The following is a 19542-nucleotide window of genomic DNA, read 5'->3' as shown; positions in this document are numbered from 1 at the left end:
GCGTCCTGCAGAGAGAGGGGCCGGGCTGCAGTGGGCAGGGGCAGGCAGCCACCCCGCCCCCCTGAGCCCGGGCAGCTCACTCTGCCTGGGGACAGCCAGCCACCGCCCGCTTAATCCACTGCCATCGAGAGAAATTCAATAAGCCACAGCCAGCCTTTCACTGGGAGCGGGCCAGCACCACGGCCCCACTCCCTGCTCCCTCCCCGCCGCTTCCCAGGCCTACCCTACACATGAAGGAGGTGGCAGAGGAGAACAGCCAAGTCCCCGGGGCCAGGGAGCCAAGGCACATGTAGGCCTGTCCCCTAACTCTGCAGGGCATCCCTTTCCCCATTCCCGTGCAGCCTGCTGGCTGTACCCATCCCTATGGCATACTGGTCACTTCCAGTGAGGAGCAAAAGACCTAGAGAGCCATGATTAACTGGATCAGCTAAGATTAATTGGGCAGAGATTAGCTAATGAAAGCTCTCTTAAATCCAAGGGCTACCAATTGGCAGCCTCTCCTGCTGAGAGGTGACCAGCGAGACAGGGAGCATTGTCCCCAAGTGCCACCCACAGCAAGCTCTTCCCCAAAGGATGCTAAGGAACATGCCATGCTGCCAGTCCCCCAGCTCCAGCACACGAGGAGCTGCCTGCGCCCAGGGAAATCCAAGGTGAGTTTCCCTTTGTCTGTGCGCATCCAACCCCACGTCACCTCAGTGACGAGGGTGGACGCCCCATCTGGCTGCACCAGTGTGTTCTCAGCAGCCACCAGGCTTTGTTGTAGAGAGCCCTTCCCCTGCATCCCTCATTGGGGCCCCTCAATTCTGACTGCAGCCACGGGACTCTGCTCTGCCTCTAGGGCAGCAGGGGACATGGTGCCAGCTGACACGGCACCATCAATGCCTGCCGGCCGAGCTGGGGGCGCGCCCCTGTCGCCTCCCACCCCGCACAGGGCAAGGGGCCATGACAGTGCAGTTTTCTCCGGAGCATCACTTGCAGCAGGGAAGCAACTCAGCGGACAGTCCAGGACAGGGGCAAGTGCCCCCCGTTCCCAGCTGAAATCCAGGCCCCTGCTTCCCTAGTGCCATCATGGGCACCCTTCTCTGTACCTCCTTGCCTCCTGCCCACCCCAACGGGGGACACAGCTCCATGGCAGGGTTTGCAGCTCCCTGAGAATTTCCATGCAGATTCAATCTGCAGGTAGCAAATGTAAGGATGCAGATGAGGGGCTCTGCTCCCCAACCCTGCTGCAAAGGCAAGTAATCCCACCCCCGTCCCTGCTCTCTCCATCCTCTCTTTCACAGGCTCAAACCCACAGCAGGGAAAATCCGCATGGAAAGACAGAGAGCTCCAGTGGGTGACAAGCATGGCTGGGCACGGAGAAGAGTAGGCAGCCAGGGAGGGGGCAGACACTAGGTTCCCATAACCCCAGGTTTGGGGGGCTACAGCTCCGGCCACATGCAGGGAGGTGGAGGGTGGTGGCAGGATCTGTGCCAGCACCAGCTGCCACCTCCCAGACAAAATGGAGGTCAGTGGCAGCATGCAGAGATGGCAGAGCCACCACACCCCTGGCCTTACCCAGGGGAAGGAGGGGTCTGCTGCCTCCTCTGCCCCACCAGTCCCATTGAGGCCACCTGCAAGGGGTGCCATGAGAGCCCAGCTCACAGGGGGTCTTCAGGATCTGGGGAAGGGGTCACTGCCCCATGAGGGATGAGGAGGGCAAGGAGGAGGAAGCAGAGGAAGAAGACTATGGGGCAGGTGCAGAGCTAATCCCTGGGAGCCTGGATGACCAAGCATGGAGCTCTGCACCAGCCCTACGCCCTGGGACCAGCCCCTCCAACAGCCAGCAGCCACTGTGCTGGCCCACGGTGACACAGCGGCCCTTGTCCAGCTGCTCCCAATGCAAGGTCAGTGGCAGCTGCTCGTCCTTGGGGGGCAAGAAGAGCCTCAGCATCGCAGCACCTTTGGCAAGAGCCCCAATTGGGGCATCAGCTGCCCCCTCCAGCGCTGTCGTTAGCTCGATGATGACGCAAGATGGCTCAGCTGCGTGACCAAAGCCACCTGCCCCGGAGGGGAGAGAGGGGCTGTGGCTCTGAGGTGACAAGGGGTTCCTGTGCCCTGCGCCATGGGCTTCGGGGATGGCATCCTTCCCTTCCGCACCCAGATGCAGAGGTATTGCTCCGTCCCCGGGCAGGAACCCCCGGCTGGATCCTTCTGGAAGACGGGGCGGCACCCGCCGGCCACCGCGCTGGGGACCTGCGGGCAGTTCTCCCCACCCAAACTTCGCGCATCGCGGGGCCCCGCAAAATGGCCGGCGACCGCAGCCCCCCCCCCGCCCCGCCGGATCCCCGGGGGTGTGCATCCTGCTCCCCCACGCCCAGCTTCGCCTCTGCTGGGGCCGCGAGGGCGGCACCGCCACCCCGGGGCAGCCCGGGTTCCCCCTCCGGCCAGTGCCCGGGGGGCGCGGCGGGGCTCACCCGTCCCGCCCAGTGCCGCCCGCACCTACCTGTGATGGCCGTGCCCGGTTCGGTGGGGCGCAGCGCTCAGTCCCGGGGGCGGGGGGCCGGCATGAGGCCGAGCCGCGCGGTGCGGCGCGGTGCGGCGCGGTGCTGTGCGGTGCAGCGCCGGTGCCGGTGCTGGTGCGGGTGGCGGCAGCCCCACCCCTGCGGTCCCCGCCCCACACGCTGGTTGGCCGCCGCCGCCGCCGCCACCGCCCGGAGCGGGGACGGGGGGGACCGGGAGGGCGAGCGCGGGGATGGAGAGGTGACGTCAGCGCATCCCCCAGCCCCGGGCGCGCTGCGGAGCCGCCGCAGGGGCGGGGCGGGGCGGGGCCTCGCGGCACCCGGCAGCCGTCGCCTGGCAACCGGCACCGGCCCGGTACCCCGGTACCCCGGTACCCCGGTACCCCGCACCCGGACCCCGCCACCCCTGGACCTCGGCGCGGAACCCCAGGGAGCGGCCCCTTGCCAGGGCATCCCGCGCCCCCGGCCCCGGCGCCGTTCGTTCGCTCCTCCGGCCGCCGGCACCCCGCCCGCAGCGCGGGGCCCGGCCGCTCCTGCCCATCTGCGCCGGGAATTCAGAGCCAGCGCAGAAAGCGGATTATTCCTTCGCCGCCAGCTGTTTTCAGCAGAGCGGTCGCCCTCGCCCCACGGCAGCCCCGAGGCCACGGCGTCCCCTTCCCGCCCCAGCTGTGCCCCAAATCTCCCTAGAGGACAGGCAGCGGAGAGGTCTTCTTCACCCGATATCTTGTCACTTTGGTAGATGACAGCACTCCCCAGGCTGACTGTGGTTTTCATCATCCATGCAGGGGCAGGCACACCTGCCCCCAGCTCCTCTCAGTGATGGCCATCCAGCTGCTGGGCAGATGTGCTTTCACCTGGCACCATTGCCAGACCCATGTCCCTGTCCCAAATGTCTTCAGCACCAACTGCTGATGTCAGCTCTGCCGGGGGGGAATTGTCACCCCTACACTGTCATCCTCAGAGAAAGCTTTGCTAACTGAGGGTGAGCACCCACTCGTGGACCTGCCAGAGCTGGAAGTGGGCAGCTTGTTTGCATTTCAGAGTATAGATGGCAGAGAATGTGCCAGAGGATGGGCATGATGCAACTGACTGTGGGCACACATGGCAGGCAACAGCATATTGAATTCCCACGTGGACCCTGTGGAATCATCAGGATACACCGGAATGCTCACAGTCCAGGCTGAGCCCACAGAGCACAGCTCACTGCAGCAGTGGGATACTGTGGCTGTATCCTACCCCACAGCTCTGCCCTGGCACACACCATCCCACTGGCCAGCCTTCTCCGGGCACCTGTCACCTGCCCAGAGGTCCCTCTGCAAGGCAGGTCCCTGGTCAGGGAGCCCTGGTCGACAGGAGCTTTGTGCTGCAGAAGGAGTTATGACAATGGCAGCTGTACCAGACCAGTCCCAGCACAACCATCCCGTGGCACAGGACCTAGGTGCCCACAGCGGTGATCCCACCTACTGGGATACTGTTGGGAACCATCAGCCATAGTGTCCTGGGGGCCATGGGTCCAGGGTCTGCCTGGGTGCTTGCCCGTCCCAGAGGCTGGCATGCCTGGGGAGCAAGCCCCCAGCACTAGCAAGGGGATATGCCTCAAAATGAGGGGTCCAAGATAGCGGGAATGGTACTGGTGACACATTAACTGGACAGAGGAGGCAACCAGGGGTAGAGTCCAGATTGGCGGGGGGAGCACTGGGCTGTGGGTCAGGGTCCACGGGACACTGGACACTGCTGGCACGGCATGCAGTGTGCTGCAGTGCTGGCTGCTGCTCAGGCAGCCTCCACTGCTCCTCTCCTCCAAGCTCAGCTCCTGGGGACAGTACGACGTGCCATGGCCACCAGCCTGCTCCGCATCCCCCCCCCCCAGGCACTGCTCCGGCCCCTGGTTGTGCCAGAGAGGCTGCTGCTCGGGCCAGGGCCCAGCAACGTGCCCCACCGCATCCAGGCTGCAGGTGGACGACAGATCCTGGGCCACATGCACCCCGAAATGCTGCAGGTGAGCTGCCCCAGCCCAGTCTTCTTCCCCTCCCCTCCCCTCCCCTCCTCTCTCTTCCCCCTAAAAGGGGTTGGAATGGCAAGAAGAGCAATAGCAGTGCTGGTCAGTGCCCTGCCACTGCAGGTGATGGATGAGATCAAGGCAGGCATCCAGTACGCCTTCCAGACACAGAACCAGCTGACCCTGGCCATCAGCGGCAGTGGCCACTGTGCCATGGAGGCCGCCCTCTTCAACCTGCTCGAGTGTGGTGACACCATACTGGTGGCCATCAACGGCATCTGGGGACAACGTGCTGCTGACATTGCCAGGAGGCTGGGTATGCTGGGGACAGCCAGATGGCATGGAAGGGCTGAGGGGACCGGGTTTGCAAGCAGGATGCCAAAATGTGAGCCCTGGCTTGCTGTTCCAATCCTGGTGGGAGTGACCAGTGACATGGTTTCCACAGTCAGAGAGCAGTCCAGGTTGTTTCCAGGTGTTCCCTCCATTTAGAGTGGTTTATGGCTTTTCCACTGGGAAGGATGCCAGACCCTGGCAAGCGGCTGTGCTCTTGGTTCACGTGTGACAGATTCCCCTGTGGAGCAGGTGACTGCCCAGTGGGAAGTATACCCAAGCCTCACTCTTCTCTGCTCAAATTCCTCCCAGGAGCCAATGTCTATGAGCTGCTGAAACCCCCAGGCGAGTATTTCACTCCACGGGACATTGAGGAGGTGAGTGCTGGCCACATGCAATGCAGTGGGCGTGAGCTGACCTCCAGTGTGGTCACCTTCCCTCTGCGTCATGCAGGGCCTGGTGCAGCACAAGCCCTCAGTGCTCTTCATCACCCATGGCGAGTCCTCCACCGGCGTGCTGCAGCCACTGGAGGGGCTGGGCGAGCTGTGCCACCGGTCAGTGCACGATGGACACCCGTGATCACCCAAGGTCACCACTGGGGGCTGGGCCTGGAGATTTACATGACCTGGGCTCTTCCTTGGCTCTGTGGGTCTGGAAGGTGTTGGTGCCAGTGAGACACGTGGCCCCTGGGGGGATGAGGGTGCTAGGGCTGCAGGCAGAGGGGTGGCAAGAGGAGGGACATCAAGCTGAGCTCTGTCCTCTCACAGTCACGGCTGCCTGCTGCTTGTGGACGCGGTGGCATCACTTGGGGGAGCCCCCATCTTCATGGATCAGCAGGGTAAGAGCCACAGTACCATCATGGGCACTCACGAGACAAAGGGGTTCATGCCTGGGCCAGGGAGAGGGGGCAGTGGGACCAGCCCCTCTGCCCATATTTTGGGCTAGCAGCACTAGAAATTGGTCCAGCTGCAGCCAAGAGAGCCTGTTCCCCTCAAGCAACCATCAGCAGTGCCAAGGGGTCCCCCAAAGCAGCCCAAACACAAGCAGGATCTGTAGCATGTGCCATCCTTGTGCTTCCCACCCACCACTCACAGCTGGGCTGAAGGTACTCAGCATTTTCCCACTGGGAGTGTCTGAACCCTAAGGAGTTGCCTTCCTTTTTGGGCAGAGATCGATGTCCTATACTCGGGGTCCCAGAAAGTCCTCAACAGCCCCCCTGGCAGTGCCCCCATCTCATTCAGTGAGCGAGCCAGGTAAGAGCAGCCCAGTTCCACCGGGGCAGAAGGCAATAGGGGTGGGGGAGGCAGTCACCTCCCTCCTTTGCCAGCCATTTGCTCCAGTCCCGCTCTGTGGAGAGCACGCACAGCATGTGAAGAGCATGCAGCAGCAGTGCTGTGGGGATAGAGTCCAGCCCATCCCTGGGCAGAGTCCAGCCCATCTCTGGGCAGAGTCCAGCCCATCCCTGGGCAGAGTCCAGCCCATCTCTGGGCAGCGACTGGGCGCTGGAGCCAATCTCTGCACTTGCTTTAGGGGGCACAGGACTGATCCCACCTTGGAGCTGGTAGGGTGAAGGTCCAGCCTCTCCCCAGCATTATGCTTCACCAGGGAGAAGGTGCGGAGAAGGAAGACGAAGCCCCGGTCCTTCTACCTGGATATAGGCTGGCTGGGAAACTACTGGGGCTGCGACGGGGAGCCACGGAGGTGAGGGCAGGCTCCCTGGTCACAGATGGCTGCAGCTGTCCCCCATCCAGCCTTCACCCTGGCTCAGGGGCTGCCTGCTCTTCAGGGCTCAGACCCTGCCTGTCCGTCACCCTGTCTGCTGGTCACAACCCTCTGCACTAAATGATGGAGAGGCAGAATGCTGTGCGTCTGTGTCCCATACTGCAAGCAAATGGCTGCTCTGCTGCAGTCAGGCTGAACGCCTCTGAGTACCCCTTGAATTTTGCAGGTACCACCACACGGCACCCATCAACAGCTTCTTCAGCCTGCGGGAAGGCTTGGCCATGCTGGCAGAGATAGTGAGTGACACCTGGTGGGCAGGGGGACACCAGCAGCGCCGGGTGAGCGCCAGGAGATGCCTGTCAGCGGCAGAGACCTTCTCTCTCCTCTCTGCCTGCAGGGTCTGGAGAGCTCCTGGGAGCGACACCGGGCCAACTGCACCAAGCTGTGCCAGGGGCTGCTCAGCCTGGGGCTTGAGCTCTTTGTGAAGGAGGAGGTGGGTTCAGGGCAAGCTCACCATCGCGGGGTAGGGGCAGCGTGAGGACACAGTCCAGTGCAGCTCAAGATATGCTTGGACAGCTTTTGATACTGGAGAAAAACCAACCCCGTTATCAATGCTCTCTCCCGGCAGTCTGCTGGGCTCACCAGGGGGTGGGGCCACAGGATTGAACCCAGTTTCTCTGTTCCCCAGAAGGCGAGACTTCCCACCGTCACCACTGTCAGAGTGCCTGAGGGCTACAACTGGAAGGACATCACAGCCTTTCTGATGGACAACCACGCCATGGAGATCACTGGAGGCCTGGGCCCCACGGTAGACAAGGTGGGCAAAATCCTCCCCTCCTGCTGCCCATGGCTGGGCACCAAACCCCATGATTCGCTGGATTCACTGCGGCTCTCTGGCCATCGACAGTGTGTGGCTGGCTTTGTCCCATGTCCCATCGCCCGCAGCAATGCATAGCAGCATAACCACACACAATCACCCGCCTAATTGAATAACCACGCACACAATTAGCGGGGTGACACATCTTTAGAGGAACCGGGTGTTAAGTACAGCAAGAGCAAGCAGGGAGCTGTGCACACCCGCTCATGCTTGGCTGTGTGTTCCCCGCCTCCGCACGGGACCCTGCGACCTGCCACGGGCCGCAGGGAGACGCTGCCGAGACACGGAGGCAGAGGTGGGTGCTGCAGGGAGACGCTCGCCCTTCTCCTCCCAGGTCCTGCGCATCGGCCTCATGGGCTGCAACTCGACCGGTGAAAACGTGAACCGAGTGCTTCGAGCCCTGCGAGACGCCCTCGGCAGCTGCCGCCGCAGCAGGCTGTGAACTCACCTACCCGGGGGGGCTGGGAGAAGCGGTGCAGCAATTCCCTCCGTGCCTGGCTGCAGGCAACTGGCAGCAGAGGGACTCCGCTGCCTCCCTGGGATGCTGGCAGGAGACACGGCAACACCCAGCAAGCCAAGCAGGAGTGGGAAAGGAGAAGTTGGAATAGCAGGGGACACGGAGGAGAGAGCTGCACTCAACAGACATGAGATGCCTCAAAACCCCTTCTCCCATCATCCCAATGGCCTGGTCCCCCAGCTCTTCCCCTTCACCAGGGCATGGCAGCCCCTCGGCAAGCTGACACGAGGGCTGGATGCAGGATCTGACCATAGGTCCTTTCCCCTCCCACCACCACCAACCTCAGCTGACCCTGCACCAGAGCTCTGCAGTGCAGGATGCCAGCCATTCCCCCCAGATTCTGTACCCTGGGATGAAACACCCGGTGCCCAGCTCTATAAGGGCAGCCAAGAGGCTGTGCAACCCCCCAGCCGCAGCAGACATGAGCTCTCTCCCTGGAACAACCTTTCCTCAATAAAGTGACGTGGCAGTGTGCTGCTCCCAGGCCCCTGGCTCTCCTTGCACCCCCCCAGAGTTTTGAGACACCCCACGGGGCGGCAGCGGGGTTCCACTCAGCTCTGCTGCGGAATTTCTTGCTGGATCTTGGAGAGGAGCTGGGACATTGCTGAGCGGCGTGCACTGTCCTGGATCCGGTACACCTGAAACTAAGTGGAAGCAGGTAGAAAGTGAGAGGAGAGGCTGCCAGGGGCCAGAGGGCTCCGGGGGGGCCAATTCCAGCACATCCCCAGATGCCCAGCCCAGATGGTTTCTGGGGATGCCTTGCGAGACCAGCTGGAGGTCTGGGGTTACCTGGTTGAGCAGGATGTCAAAGTAGGCTGTGTCCCAGTAAGACCCATCCTTGCTGGGGAGCTGCAGGAGAGCTCGGGTGTTGGGATTTGCCTTCCAGCTGTCGGTGCGTGCAGGGTGGCCAAAATGGAAATGGAGGAAGCGTCGGGGGTCCCGGGCAAAGCTCTCTACTTTATGGTAGAGGGAGGCAAGGTCCATGGCTGCTCCTTGGAAGAGGTTCTCCTTTGGGTTCAGAAAATGGGGCAGGTGCCGGATGGCCAGGCAGCGGAGAAGGATCACCAAGAGCCTGTAGACAGAGCCCTCCAGGTCCTGCCAGTCCTCCAGGGAGGGAAAGAGCTCTGTGCTCCACAGCAGGACCATCTGTGGGGAGGGAGAGAAGAACACAGGAACAGGCACAAGGCCTGATCCCACAAAGGCCAAACCTTCACACCCTGCACATCATCACGCAATGACCTGTGGGGCTGAATCCATGTCAGCTCGAGCAAAAGATGCTTTTCTGAAGGTCAGATGCATACTGTGCCCTTTTTCCTTAAAAAAACCCAACCAGACAACCAACCAACCAAAACCAAAATAGCCAACACATCAAAGAATGCAACGTAAAGCAAAACACACAGGATTTGGGTTACTTGGAGCTGGAGCCATTCTCTCAGCAGAAAACACTTCTCTACCCAGGGCCCAGAGAGCTGTCACAAGGAAGAGGACACACCCGGATTGTGCCACCAGGTGCTGTCCCCAGCATGGCCCCTTTCCCGACCAGTATCACCAGTCGGCATAGGTCCAGAGTGCTGAAAACAGGTCAGGTGGGGAGAGGTTTTTTGTCAGCAGAAATGCCACCCTCGGCCCTGTACGGTCACCTCCCACCACACCAGGGTATGGGATGATTTGCAGCATGGCAGCACAGTGATGCCATCCCCAGCAGACACAGGCAGCCTGTGCCAGAGGACACCTAGTGTGCCGACATAGAGCCCCAGCTCTGAATGCATCGAGTGTCTCAGGCTGGAGGTTGCCGGTTCAATCCAAGGAAGAAGGACCAAAGCCCCCTGACCATGGCCAGCAGCAGCATGCATCTTTTGCCAACACAGCCATGGACTGGTACATCCCAAAGCACTGCAGGCACTCGCTCTTGTCAATTGGAATCTTCTGCAGGGGAGCAGCCTTGGCTCTCTTGCCCAGAGAGCCACAGTCCCAACCAGCAGAACCTCCCTACCTTCAGGTAGTTGAAAGTGAGACCACTTTTCCCACCCTCCTCTCCCCAGTCCTGGTCGCGGAGCTGGTCGAGCAGGCGAAGGCTGTCCAGACGGGGGCCCTTCAGCGTGTCCACTGCGTGGAGCAGCCTCAGGATGGGGAGGTGAGTGGAGGATCTGGAGGGAGAAAGTGGAGTCTGGTGAGAGAGAAGATAGAGATGTGCACCCTCCCAGGGTGGGGAGAGTGTACCTGCAGTGACCTGGTGTCGGGGGGGACTCTCTCAGCCACATGCATGGTCCCAGGCATGCAGCATCTTGGATCCACCTCCTGCGCTCACCTCTGGCAAAGCAGAACTTGGGAGGTTTGGAGTGAGATGGGAATGCTGCTGAGCAGCTTCTTCCCGGGAGGAACAAGAGTGGAGCAAAGTAGGGTTGTGCTCCCCTACATGCAGTGGAGAGGGCTGCAGGCTGCCTCAGCGGGGAGGCTGCTTTGGTCCCCAAGGAGGGGCCAAATGTCCAGCTGGACCATACTGTGCCCAAAATAAGCCTGGACTGGTCCAGCCAGCCACTCAACCCCTCCATGGGGCTGGGTAGCTGTGGTGGCAGGGGAGATACATGTCACTCCAGCCCCGTTCTCTCCTGCAGCCTGCCCTGGGAGGCACCTCATCACCCTGCTGCTGCCAGATGCCTAGGCTTGTTTCTGAAGCCCAAGCAGGGATCTGAGAGCTGCCACCCTCCACATGGTCAGGGTTCAGCTCCTGCAAATAATGTCAGGGGGCTCCTTCAGAGTTGCATTCGCCCTCTTTCCTTGAGCTGCCTGAAATTTGGCTGAGGCTTTTTGCCAACACCAGGAAGTGGGTTTGGGCATCATGAGGAGGTGACTTCAACCTCTGCTGACATGTCCCCACCCTTTCCTATCCTCTTTTTGCCTACACCCAGCAGCGTTGCCAGCCAGGGGGGATCGCTGGTGCAGGACCACACCACCATGCATGCAGCCAAGCCACTCACCTCCAGCAATGGGGAGAGGCAGGGACAAAGTGGGCCTCTTCTGTGGCCCTCTGGAGGCTGCCTTCAGGGAAACCCCTGTCAATCTGCCTCCCCTGGAGCTGGAACGGCTCCTGCTGCCTCCTCACCACCGGAACAATGTCAAAGCGAATGTTCTTCCAGCCGCCACGGATCAGCAGGGAGAGCTCCATGGCATCTTCCCGCAGATTTTCGGCGCTGACGTCACCTAGATATGGAGGGTTTGGCAGTAGTGAGGAGGTTAACGCAGCCGGTCCCGCAGGCTGAACCAGGTATGAGCTGCAATGCCTGTGACCGTGTCCCACCCCACTCGACTCCTCCCTTTCCAGTGCTGCAGTTTGTCCACGATTTCCCAGCTAAAACCCCTCTCCCAACCATGCTGGGGCGGTTCATGGGAAGGAGCATTGCTCCAGCAGGGCTTAAGGTCAGGCACAGCAGGAAGTCTCGAGCAGCCAATTCAGGCTATGCTTCTGGGTGGCTGAACAGTGCCAAGCAAAACAATGTGGCCCAAGAAAAACGGACCAGAAAAGGTCTCAGGCTGTGGGAGTAGAGGAAGATGAAGGTCTCTGTCTTGGCTGTGGAGGAAGGAGGGAATGGTGGGCTTGCTGGGGCTGGGTTAAGAGACCTCCAGACCCGCTGGTCCTCTCACATCACCTTCTCATCAGGACTGAGCTTTACTTCAAGAAGCACCTTTGGAGCATGAAGAAGCTGACAGAACCATTATGGGCATTCCCAGGGTCCATTCCCACCATGTCTTTCCTGAGGATGCTGATGCCAGCCGAGGCCCGTGTGTTCACAGGGTCAGACCCATGCCTCAAGGTCTTGGTTCAGCTCTGATGCACTCCCAGCTCACCCTCCAAACAGCCTCCTTCAGGGAGCAGGGGGCACTCAGAGGCCAGGAGGCGGGAGGAGAACATGATTAGGATGAGCCAAGCAGGGCTGGGAGAACCCTTCACCCACCAAGAGGGGTGCCATCAGCCCCAGGTGGAGATGCCTGAGGATGACTCTGCTGCCATGGGATGGCAGGGAGTAGTTTGCATCTCCTTTTCCTTAGCTGAGGGCAAAGGCTATCCCAGAACACAGCAGGGTGGTCACTCACCTGCTCATGGAGGCTTTCAGTGGGTCACACACCCAGGGATCTATGTCCTAGCATGTTTGCAAAGGGACCACCGCCAAGCTGGGCTTGCCAGCTGTGCTGGAGGCAGCTCCCGGCTGGGAAATGCCCCGCCAGCATACGCACCTGGCTGAAGCAGGAAGCAGCGCTGGCAGTGCACGATGGCTGAAACAAGGAGCTCTTTCAGGTGCTGGAGGACTTTGCCCGGAACCAGACACCTCGCACCGCCTCCGTGCTCCATCGCACCCACGACACTGATCCAGTCCTCCAAATCGGTCCCCGGAGAGGGCACTTCCAGATAGCAGGTGCTCAGCCCTGGAGGGTGCCCTCCTGGGGTGTCTCTGGGCTGGCATGCCAAGAGCTGCAGGGTATCACCGTCGATCCGCAGGGGCATCTCTACAGTGACAGCATCCTCAGAGGCACAGAGAGCGAACTCGAGGGCTTCCAGGTTCCTGGCATAGTCCACAAGGAAGCGGGGCTCCCTGGCATGGACACCCTCCAACAGGGTCAGCAGGATGTCCTCAGCCCGCTGGAAATTCTCCAGCCGCTCCCTCTCGCGGGACACGATCACCCCAAGGTAGCTGTGCCAGAGGGAAGTGTTGGCTTCCATGGCAGCTCTGCTGCCGTTGTGAGCCTGCTCTGAGCAGGAGTGAAAATACGTGGGCAGGGAGGGCAGAGCTGTGTGCCCTCGTGGGGAGGGTGGAGGGAAGCCACAGCTGGGCGTTGACAAGCACCAGTGCTGGGTGACTCCCAGGGAGAGGTACTGGGAGCAGCATGTCCCACCAGGGCAGACCCAGGGTGGGGGATTGAGTCACACCGTGGCCCTCCTCTGGCACTCCAGAAGGGTGACAGCGAGCGCTCAGCTGATGGGTCATGCCAGGATAAGGCTGTGTTCTCCCACACTTCTCTTGGCACAGGGGCTGCGTGCCAGCAGCATCCCCTCACAGCCAGTGCCAAGTGAAGGTGACCCACTGCCCTCACGCCCTGGCTCAGCCTAGTTTAGCCTGCTGCCTGGGGCTATCAGCGCCCGGCTGCTCCCAGCCTGTATGGCGCCCACGGAGCTGGGCACAGCGCTGCGGTTCTGCGGGAGGGCTGCGGAACCCTGTGCCCGCCTTGCCGGTGCTCAGAGCAGCCCTGCAGGCCCAGTGCATCGCTGTCAACATCAGGCTTCAGCTCAGCTTCCATCAGGCTCCAGCTTTCGAGGTGCGGGCACCCCTCCAGCGCCTCTCGCCCGGGCTGAGCCCCCGGCCCCGCCCCGCAGGTAGAGCCCGGCCCGCCCCGCAGGCCCGCCCTGCCCGGGGCGCGGTTTCCTGCCGCCGGGCTGCGGGGCAACCGCCCCGGAGAGAGGAGAGAAGCGTTGCTTTGGACCCCAGATCCGCCGTGCGGTGCGGTGCGGGAGCGGCGGGGGCAGCCCGTGCAGCCCGTGCGGTCCCGCAGCCTGGCCGGTCCGGGGCTCGGTCGGTTCTGCCACGCCGAGCTGCCCGGCGGGCTCGGCCCCGCTGCAGGGACAGCGCAGGGACAGGGCAGGGACTGGCCGTACCCTCCCACCTGCCCCCGCTCCTCTCCATCTCCCACAGATCCCGGAGCGGGGATTTCCGGGCACGTTGGCTGGCTGAATGGCGAGCCCTTCCCGGGACACGTTTCCGGGCTTCTCGGGCCGGGAGCAGGAGCTTGTAATGATTATGACTGGAAGGCTCGGCTCTCCCAGCAGGACAGCGTGGTTCAGCCGTTCCAGGGTTCCCTGCAAACTGATCTTGCCCTTGGTCAGAGTAGGGAAGGGAGTGGGGGAGTGGGGGAGGCTCCGTGGCAGCAGGGGCCCCTGTGGCAAGGGAACCCGAGCCCGAGCATGGGAACCGCTTCGGGGAGGGGAGGGAGCATGCCATGGGGCTCATGGCTGGGCCTCCCACCTCCTGCAGCTCAGGCTTTCGTTTTAAACAGCCCAGATGAGGTTTCTGGATCTTCCCAGGCTTTTTTCCAGTTTTCCTTGTGCCTCCTTCAGTCCCCTGTGACTGAGGAGCGGACCTGAAGGTAGGAGTCTGTCCCTCACGGCCATCTGTCCTTCCACCAGCTGACTGAAGGAGCTCTGTCTGCGTCCCTGGAGAGCACAAGGCTCAGAGCTCTCACCTGCAGAGCATCTCTGAGCACCTGCAGTTCGAGCCATGGAGATGAACAGTAGCCAGCACTGGGCTTCTCAGTACTGGAAGGCTGGGGGTGCTCAGGGCTGGGAAGCCTCAGCCAGATTTTAAAAGCCTGACAATGGATGACAGGCTCTGAGTCTCCTTACCTGAGCCCTGCACTCCAGGTTTCACCTGACCTGAGCAGGGGATACTCAGTCCCTCACACTAATGATTGTCCCAACCAGGTCTGAGTGTGCAGCTTGGTCTTTACCCTCTTCCATCATGTGGGAAAGACAAGCTGGCTGGCGTCCCAGAGAGGGAACAAAAGTGACAGACTCTCTGCTGCCAAAGTGGGGCTCCTGTGGGCTTCACCCTCCCCATCAGAGTGGTCTGGGCTTATCCTGAAGGATGCTGAACCTGAGCCAGGCAAGAAAGATGACTGCTCCATGCACTGATATGGGAAAAAAGAAGGCAGAGAGATGCAGGCCACCACTTTTCTGTGGGTGGTGGGTGACAGTTCACTGCTGGCAGGGTTGCCCTAGGAGCATCATTTTGTCATGGGTGGAGTCCCTGCTATGGCAGCAGCCAGGACGTTCCTTCTGTCAGTGCCTGGCTGAGATGCTGGAGGAGGCCATGGGGAACATGCAGAAGCTGGACTGAGAGCAGCCGTGGCACTATAGGAAGATAAGACTGGTCAGGGCAGGGAGACGTGTATGTCCCCCCAGATGTCTTGGTGCTAGTAGGGTAACCATGCCCTCTTGGCAACGGTGCTGGCTGACCCCACAGTGTGACCCTGTTCTCATCACTGCTAGAGTTCTGATGCCAGGAGGAGTGAGTGTGATGTAATCTTCTCGGCTCATCACTGCCTTTGGCACTTGCACTTTTTGGACCTCTACGTGCCACAATCAAGAGGTTGGTGCTGCAAAATGCTGCCTTCTGCCCCTTCCTGCAGGCCAGCACTTTTCCCCTTTGTCCTTTCCCCTATCCCCCTTCCTCCTTTCCTCTCCACCTTTTCCTTCCTCCTTCTTCCTTCCTCTTTTTCCCCCTTCCCCTTCTTCACCCTTCCTCTTTCTCCTTTCCCCTTCCTCTACCTCTTCCTCTTCTCTTCCCATTCCTTCCTCTCCCCTGCAGGTAAGGGGCCAGGGGCAGACTCTGGAGGAGCAGCTTCCTGGCTGCTGCCAAGCACAGTCGGAGAAGGAAGAGTGATGCTAGGTGGTGGCACATCTGGAGACACAGCTGGCAGCCAGGAGATGTGGGAGCAGCTGGTTCTGCCAGAACTCTGGGCAGGAGGGAGCAGAGCTGGCATGGGGAGGGAATGATGCAGATCAGGTGGTGGGGGACAGCAGTAACTTCATCCCGCATGGATGGGTGGGTGAGCCCTGGCTGGAGCCATGCCACATGGAGTGAGCTACAGAGCAGGCATGGCACACAGCTGGATGGTCAGGACAGTGCCAGGACCCTCAACCCCGCCATCAGCCCAAATTGAGCACAACTCCATGGGAGGCAAGATAGTGGGGAAAAAATTCCTAGCGAGCAGGTCGGTGAGGCCATGGAATACATGGCTGGAGCGTGCGGTGCCCTGCCTGGACGAGTCACCAGAGGCTGGCTGCAAGTGCCCTGGTACTGGCAGAGAGTCCGGGCTGAATGAGCTAATTGCTCCTTTTCCATCTTGGCATTTTATGGTTCTATGAATTTTTTCTGTTAGAAACGGGACAGAGAAAACAACCCAAAAATAAGAGCAAGGGCAAGCAAGAGAGAGGAGAAAACCTGGGGGCATGGGAGCACTAGGCATTGCAGGGGTGGGCGAGGGGCTGCAACGAGCCCCAGTGTCCCTCACCCAGCTCACCTCTCTGCAGAACACTGCTGCACGCTGGACCCTGCAAGATGCCATTGTCACCTAGCAGAAAGACACTGGGGGGCTGAGCTGGCGGGCTGAGGAACTGACAGAGGACAGGGACACTGGGATGCAGAGGGTAGGTGGTGCTCTGCCCCTGCACACCAGTTCCACACCAACGTCAGCACTTCTACACCCCAAAAGCCCCCCAGAGTGGCATGGCCCCCAGCAAAATGGCTGGGATGGGGAGGGGGGACAAAGGCAGGGAAGGTAGAGAGGAAGAGAGAGTAATTTAACATGACAGGCTGTTTATTTTGGCAAAAAGGGTCTCTTTTCAACAGATTTCAAAGCTTGGCCCCAGGGCTGGGGGGAACCACACAGAGGGGTGGGAGGTGAGGGGTGCGAGGCGGGGGGGGGGAGTTCAATGGGGCACCCAGACTGAGAGGAATGGAGAAGAATCCCCCATCTGTTTGTCCCTGGGGCGCTGCTCCAGTTGTGCTTGCGTGCTCCTGTGGGGTGTCCCCCTGCAGGGTGCCCCCCTGGGCGTCCGCACACTCCTGCACACACGTGCTTGCCTGCATGCACCAGCACACGTTCGCACGCTCCCCCTGCCCCTGCTCCTTCCTTCAGGCCAGGGCTCAGCTGGAGTCTTGGCTTCCCCCAGTGACATTTCAAAAGAGGCTGTTTATTAAAAAAAAAAAAAAAAAAAAAAGGAGGAAAAAATTGCTAGGAAAGAAATAATTATTATAATCACATTAAGAGCTTTGGCTGTAAAAACCCTGCGAGGGCGCAGGGAAGGAGCCGGGGCTGCTCTCGGCAGGGAGTGCAGGGGGCGGTTTTCCTGCCTTGTGCGCTTTTATTTTCCAGTCCAGGTCCAACAACTTCTCCCCTCCTCCCCTTTTCCTCTTCTTTATCCTGGGAAATGAAAACAATTTATTTAATGATGGATCGTTCCTTTCTCTGGTCACTGACCTTCTGCGTGAATTTCTGCTGAGCTCGGCGGAAAACACGAGGCTGGGTTGTGGATCACATCTGTGGGTGGGGGAGGGGGGGAGCTCACCCTCATCCTTCCCAAAATCCACAGCAACTGTTCTGGGGAGCGGGACGGGGCTGGCCCAGAAGGTCCCCACCACAGTGGGAAGTGTTGCTGCAGGCACTGTCCCTGGAGACTGGGGGCTTTGGGGGCAGATATGGGGGCTGGTGCAGCCCTCAGAGCCCTTCCACCCCATCCCCTTCTCTCCTGGAGCACCCTCAGTGGTTCCCAGCATCCACTGCCCTCTCCCTCACCTGGGCTGGGGTGCAGTACTGAAGTGGGAGTGAGGAACAAAGGAGTGGCCTCCATCCTGCCAACAGTCTTTGCTGCCCAGTGAGGCTTTCCTTGCTCAAGGTGTCTGCCGAAAGTGGTTTTTGGACCTGATCAGAGATGAGACCAGGGAGGCATGTGGGGCTGCATGGGTCTCCCAGCACTGGCCAGCAATGTATCCCCTGTAACAGGCAGTCTGGCTTCTGGCCAGCCCACTGCTTGACTGGGTTCTGCTCCCTGGGGAGGGGAATACTGGAGCAGTGAGGGAAGGGGGCAGGATCATAGCAACCTTTGGTTCAGGGGGCTGTCAACACCTAGCATGCATTGCCCCAGGGCCCCAGGGTGGGTGCAGCTCTTCGTCCCTGCAGTCCCTGGTCCCTGGTCCCTGCTCAATCCCCTGCTCAACCCCCAGCTGACCTGTGGAGCTGGAATGGAGCAATCCAGCATCCAGCCCCCTCCCCTATGGCCCTTCATCTGCCATGGCCTGTTGCTCAAAGCATGGTTCTTGTAAAAATGCGTAAATATTTATACAAGAATAATTTAAAAAACATGGTCTGTCAAATAATCAAAGCAGCAGAACATCCGAGGAACTTTCAGCTGGATTGGGAAACCCGGTGTTGCTCTCCGATGCCCCGCTGCAATGCTGGAGGTGCTCATGGCCAGCCCCAGCCCTGTGGGGGGCTGGACTCGCAGACACAAGTTCACAAGAACTTTGAAGTCTTCATTAACGTGGTCCCATGGTAATGGGTGGCTTTCGCTTGCATCAACCCAGCTGCCTGCTGCAGGAGTCAGAGCCAGGGATGGCACCTCACCAAGCACTGGTTTCAGCCTCATGTCCTGGTTTCAGCACTGTCCCCTGCACTAGGACTGCATCAGGAGCAGGAGATATCCCTGGGTGAAGTGTTTTGTCCCTGTCTTCCCCTGACCTGCATGGTGAGGCCAGGGTTGGAAGGATGGCAGCTGAGCTGGTAGGGTGACCCCTGGTGCTATGGGGTGGCCGGGGTACTCCCCTATAGCACCCTCCAGAGGTGGCAGCACCCTCAGCATTTCAAAAGCTTGCCTTTGCAGTGCTGGGGTGAGAGCCTTGGACCAGGGAATTCCCCCCGGGGAATAGGATTTGTGTCCATCTCAATGGTCCCACCTCCCTGATTACGCTGGTGTCAGCAGATGCCAGCAGAGCCACAGCTGTGTCCTGTCCTGGTGGCACCATGTCCAACCAGCACCACCGAGCAGCCCTGAACTGGTGCTCCCCAGGGGAACAGCACCTGGAGCCTCCCAGTCCCATGTCCTTCTGCTCGCTCTGGGGCTCCTCTGGCTGGGGCAATTTAGGAGACACAACTGCCACCCAGTGATGTCCCTGCCACAGTAGCTTAGATGACACATGGCCACCAGATGCCTAGGCTGTGTGGTTCGAGAGGGGTCCCAGGGTGGCGGAGGAAGGCGAAGGGATGGGAGAGGGGAAGGGATTCCCCCTGTTCCCACAGCCTTGTAGAGCAGAAGCAGGCATTGTGGGGGCTCAGGCAGTGCACAGGGAGCGGGAGCTGGGTGTTGCAGTAACCTCCATCCTCCTGGCTGCTCTCCAGCCCCTTCCCACCACCCACATCTGTGTGTGCAATCTGTGTTGCTGCATTCTTTGAACCTGGGCCAAATAAAAGGTTCAAACACTTTCATTAAATGTCAGCTCCCCTCAAACTCTCACACACCTCCCTGGGCTACCTGGCTGCCTCTCCCACCCTGGGTAGGGGGTTCCTGGGACCAGTTCTCCCTATGGGAGGTGATGCTTGTGCAACACGTGTTCAGCATCCACAGGGAACACTCTCTGGGTTTGGCCCAACTAGCGGGAAAGGAGGGAAGAGCCAAATCCAAACCATGTGCTGACCTGCAGCCCCCTCTGTCCTAACGGATCCATGCTGAATGCACTCTGGATCATTAATAGCTCCCCAGGTCCCTTCCACATGTCCTGTCCCCCAAGCAGAGAGTCTGGCCGGGATGGAGGGTGGGTAGTGTTGTGTGCTCTTTTACACTGGTTTTCTAGGACTGCGTTTTGTGAGAGGCAGTGGGCAACCACAGACCTGTGAGAGGCAGCTGGGAGAAACCCAGGGGCAACTGCCTGTGTATTTGGGGCAACCCTGAAACTGTGATGCCAAGTAGAGACAGGCTTGGGGTCACCAGAAGGATCTCTGCCTCTGTCCCTCGCTTCTGGAGGCAGCATCCACCTCTCCCTCTGGCACAGTT

General features: G+C 60.4%; 3 protein-coding genes across 21 annotated transcripts in view; 1 reads left to right on the top strand and 2 right to left on the bottom strand.

The window, feature by feature from the left end:
- KIF1A (kinesin family member 1A) overlaps positions 1-2621 on the bottom strand; it is a 38517-nt gene extending 35896 nt beyond the window's left edge. For all 18 annotated transcript variants that reach the window (XM_032697668.1, XM_032697670.1, XM_032697671.1 and 15 more), the window contains exon 1: positions 2486-2621. The gene's annotated coding sequence lies outside the window, so the exon portion shown is untranslated. The remainder of the gene's footprint in view (positions 1-2485) is intronic.
- A 1569-nt stretch (positions 2622-4190) lies between these two features.
- AGXT (alanine--glyoxylate and serine--pyruvate aminotransferase) lies at positions 4191-8431 on the top strand. Of its 2 annotated transcripts, none has more exons than XM_032698387.1 (11): positions 4191-4500; positions 4624-4816; positions 5143-5207; positions 5284-5384; positions 5598-5668; positions 5999-6083; positions 6436-6531; positions 6779-6848; positions 6950-7045; positions 7244-7369; positions 7764-8431. In XM_032698387.1, the coding sequence occupies exons 1-11, from the start codon at positions 4246-4248 to the stop codon at positions 7869-7871; spliced, it is 1266 nt and encodes a 421-aa protein (XP_032554278.1). In that variant the 5' UTR covers positions 4191-4245; the 3' UTR covers positions 7872-8431. The 2 variants fall into 2 exon arrangements, with proteins under 2 accessions (XP_032554278.1, XP_032554277.1); XM_032698386.1 differs by having other exon boundaries at positions 4192-4500; positions 7241-7369.
- On the bottom strand, positions 8422-12678 carry MAB21L4 (mab-21 like 4). Its single transcript, XM_032698388.1, has 5 exons — positions 12180-12678; positions 10925-11147; positions 9940-10093; positions 8736-9092; positions 8422-8590 (listed from the first exon to the last, which is right to left on the bottom strand). Exons 1-5 carry the CDS (start codon positions 12661-12663, stop codon positions 8498-8500), a joined length of 1311 nt encoding a protein of 436 aa, XP_032554279.1. The 5' UTR covers positions 12664-12678; the 3' UTR covers positions 8422-8497.
- Positions 12679-19542: the final 6864 nt, after the last annotated feature.

This window comes from Chiroxiphia lanceolata, chromosome 10 (genome assembly GCF_009829145.1).
Source record: "Chiroxiphia lanceolata isolate bChiLan1 chromosome 10, bChiLan1.pri, whole genome shotgun sequence".
Lineage (NCBI taxonomy): Eukaryota > Metazoa > Chordata > Aves > Passeriformes > Pipridae > Chiroxiphia > Chiroxiphia lanceolata.
This window is presented reverse-complemented; position numbering and strand designations above follow the sequence as displayed.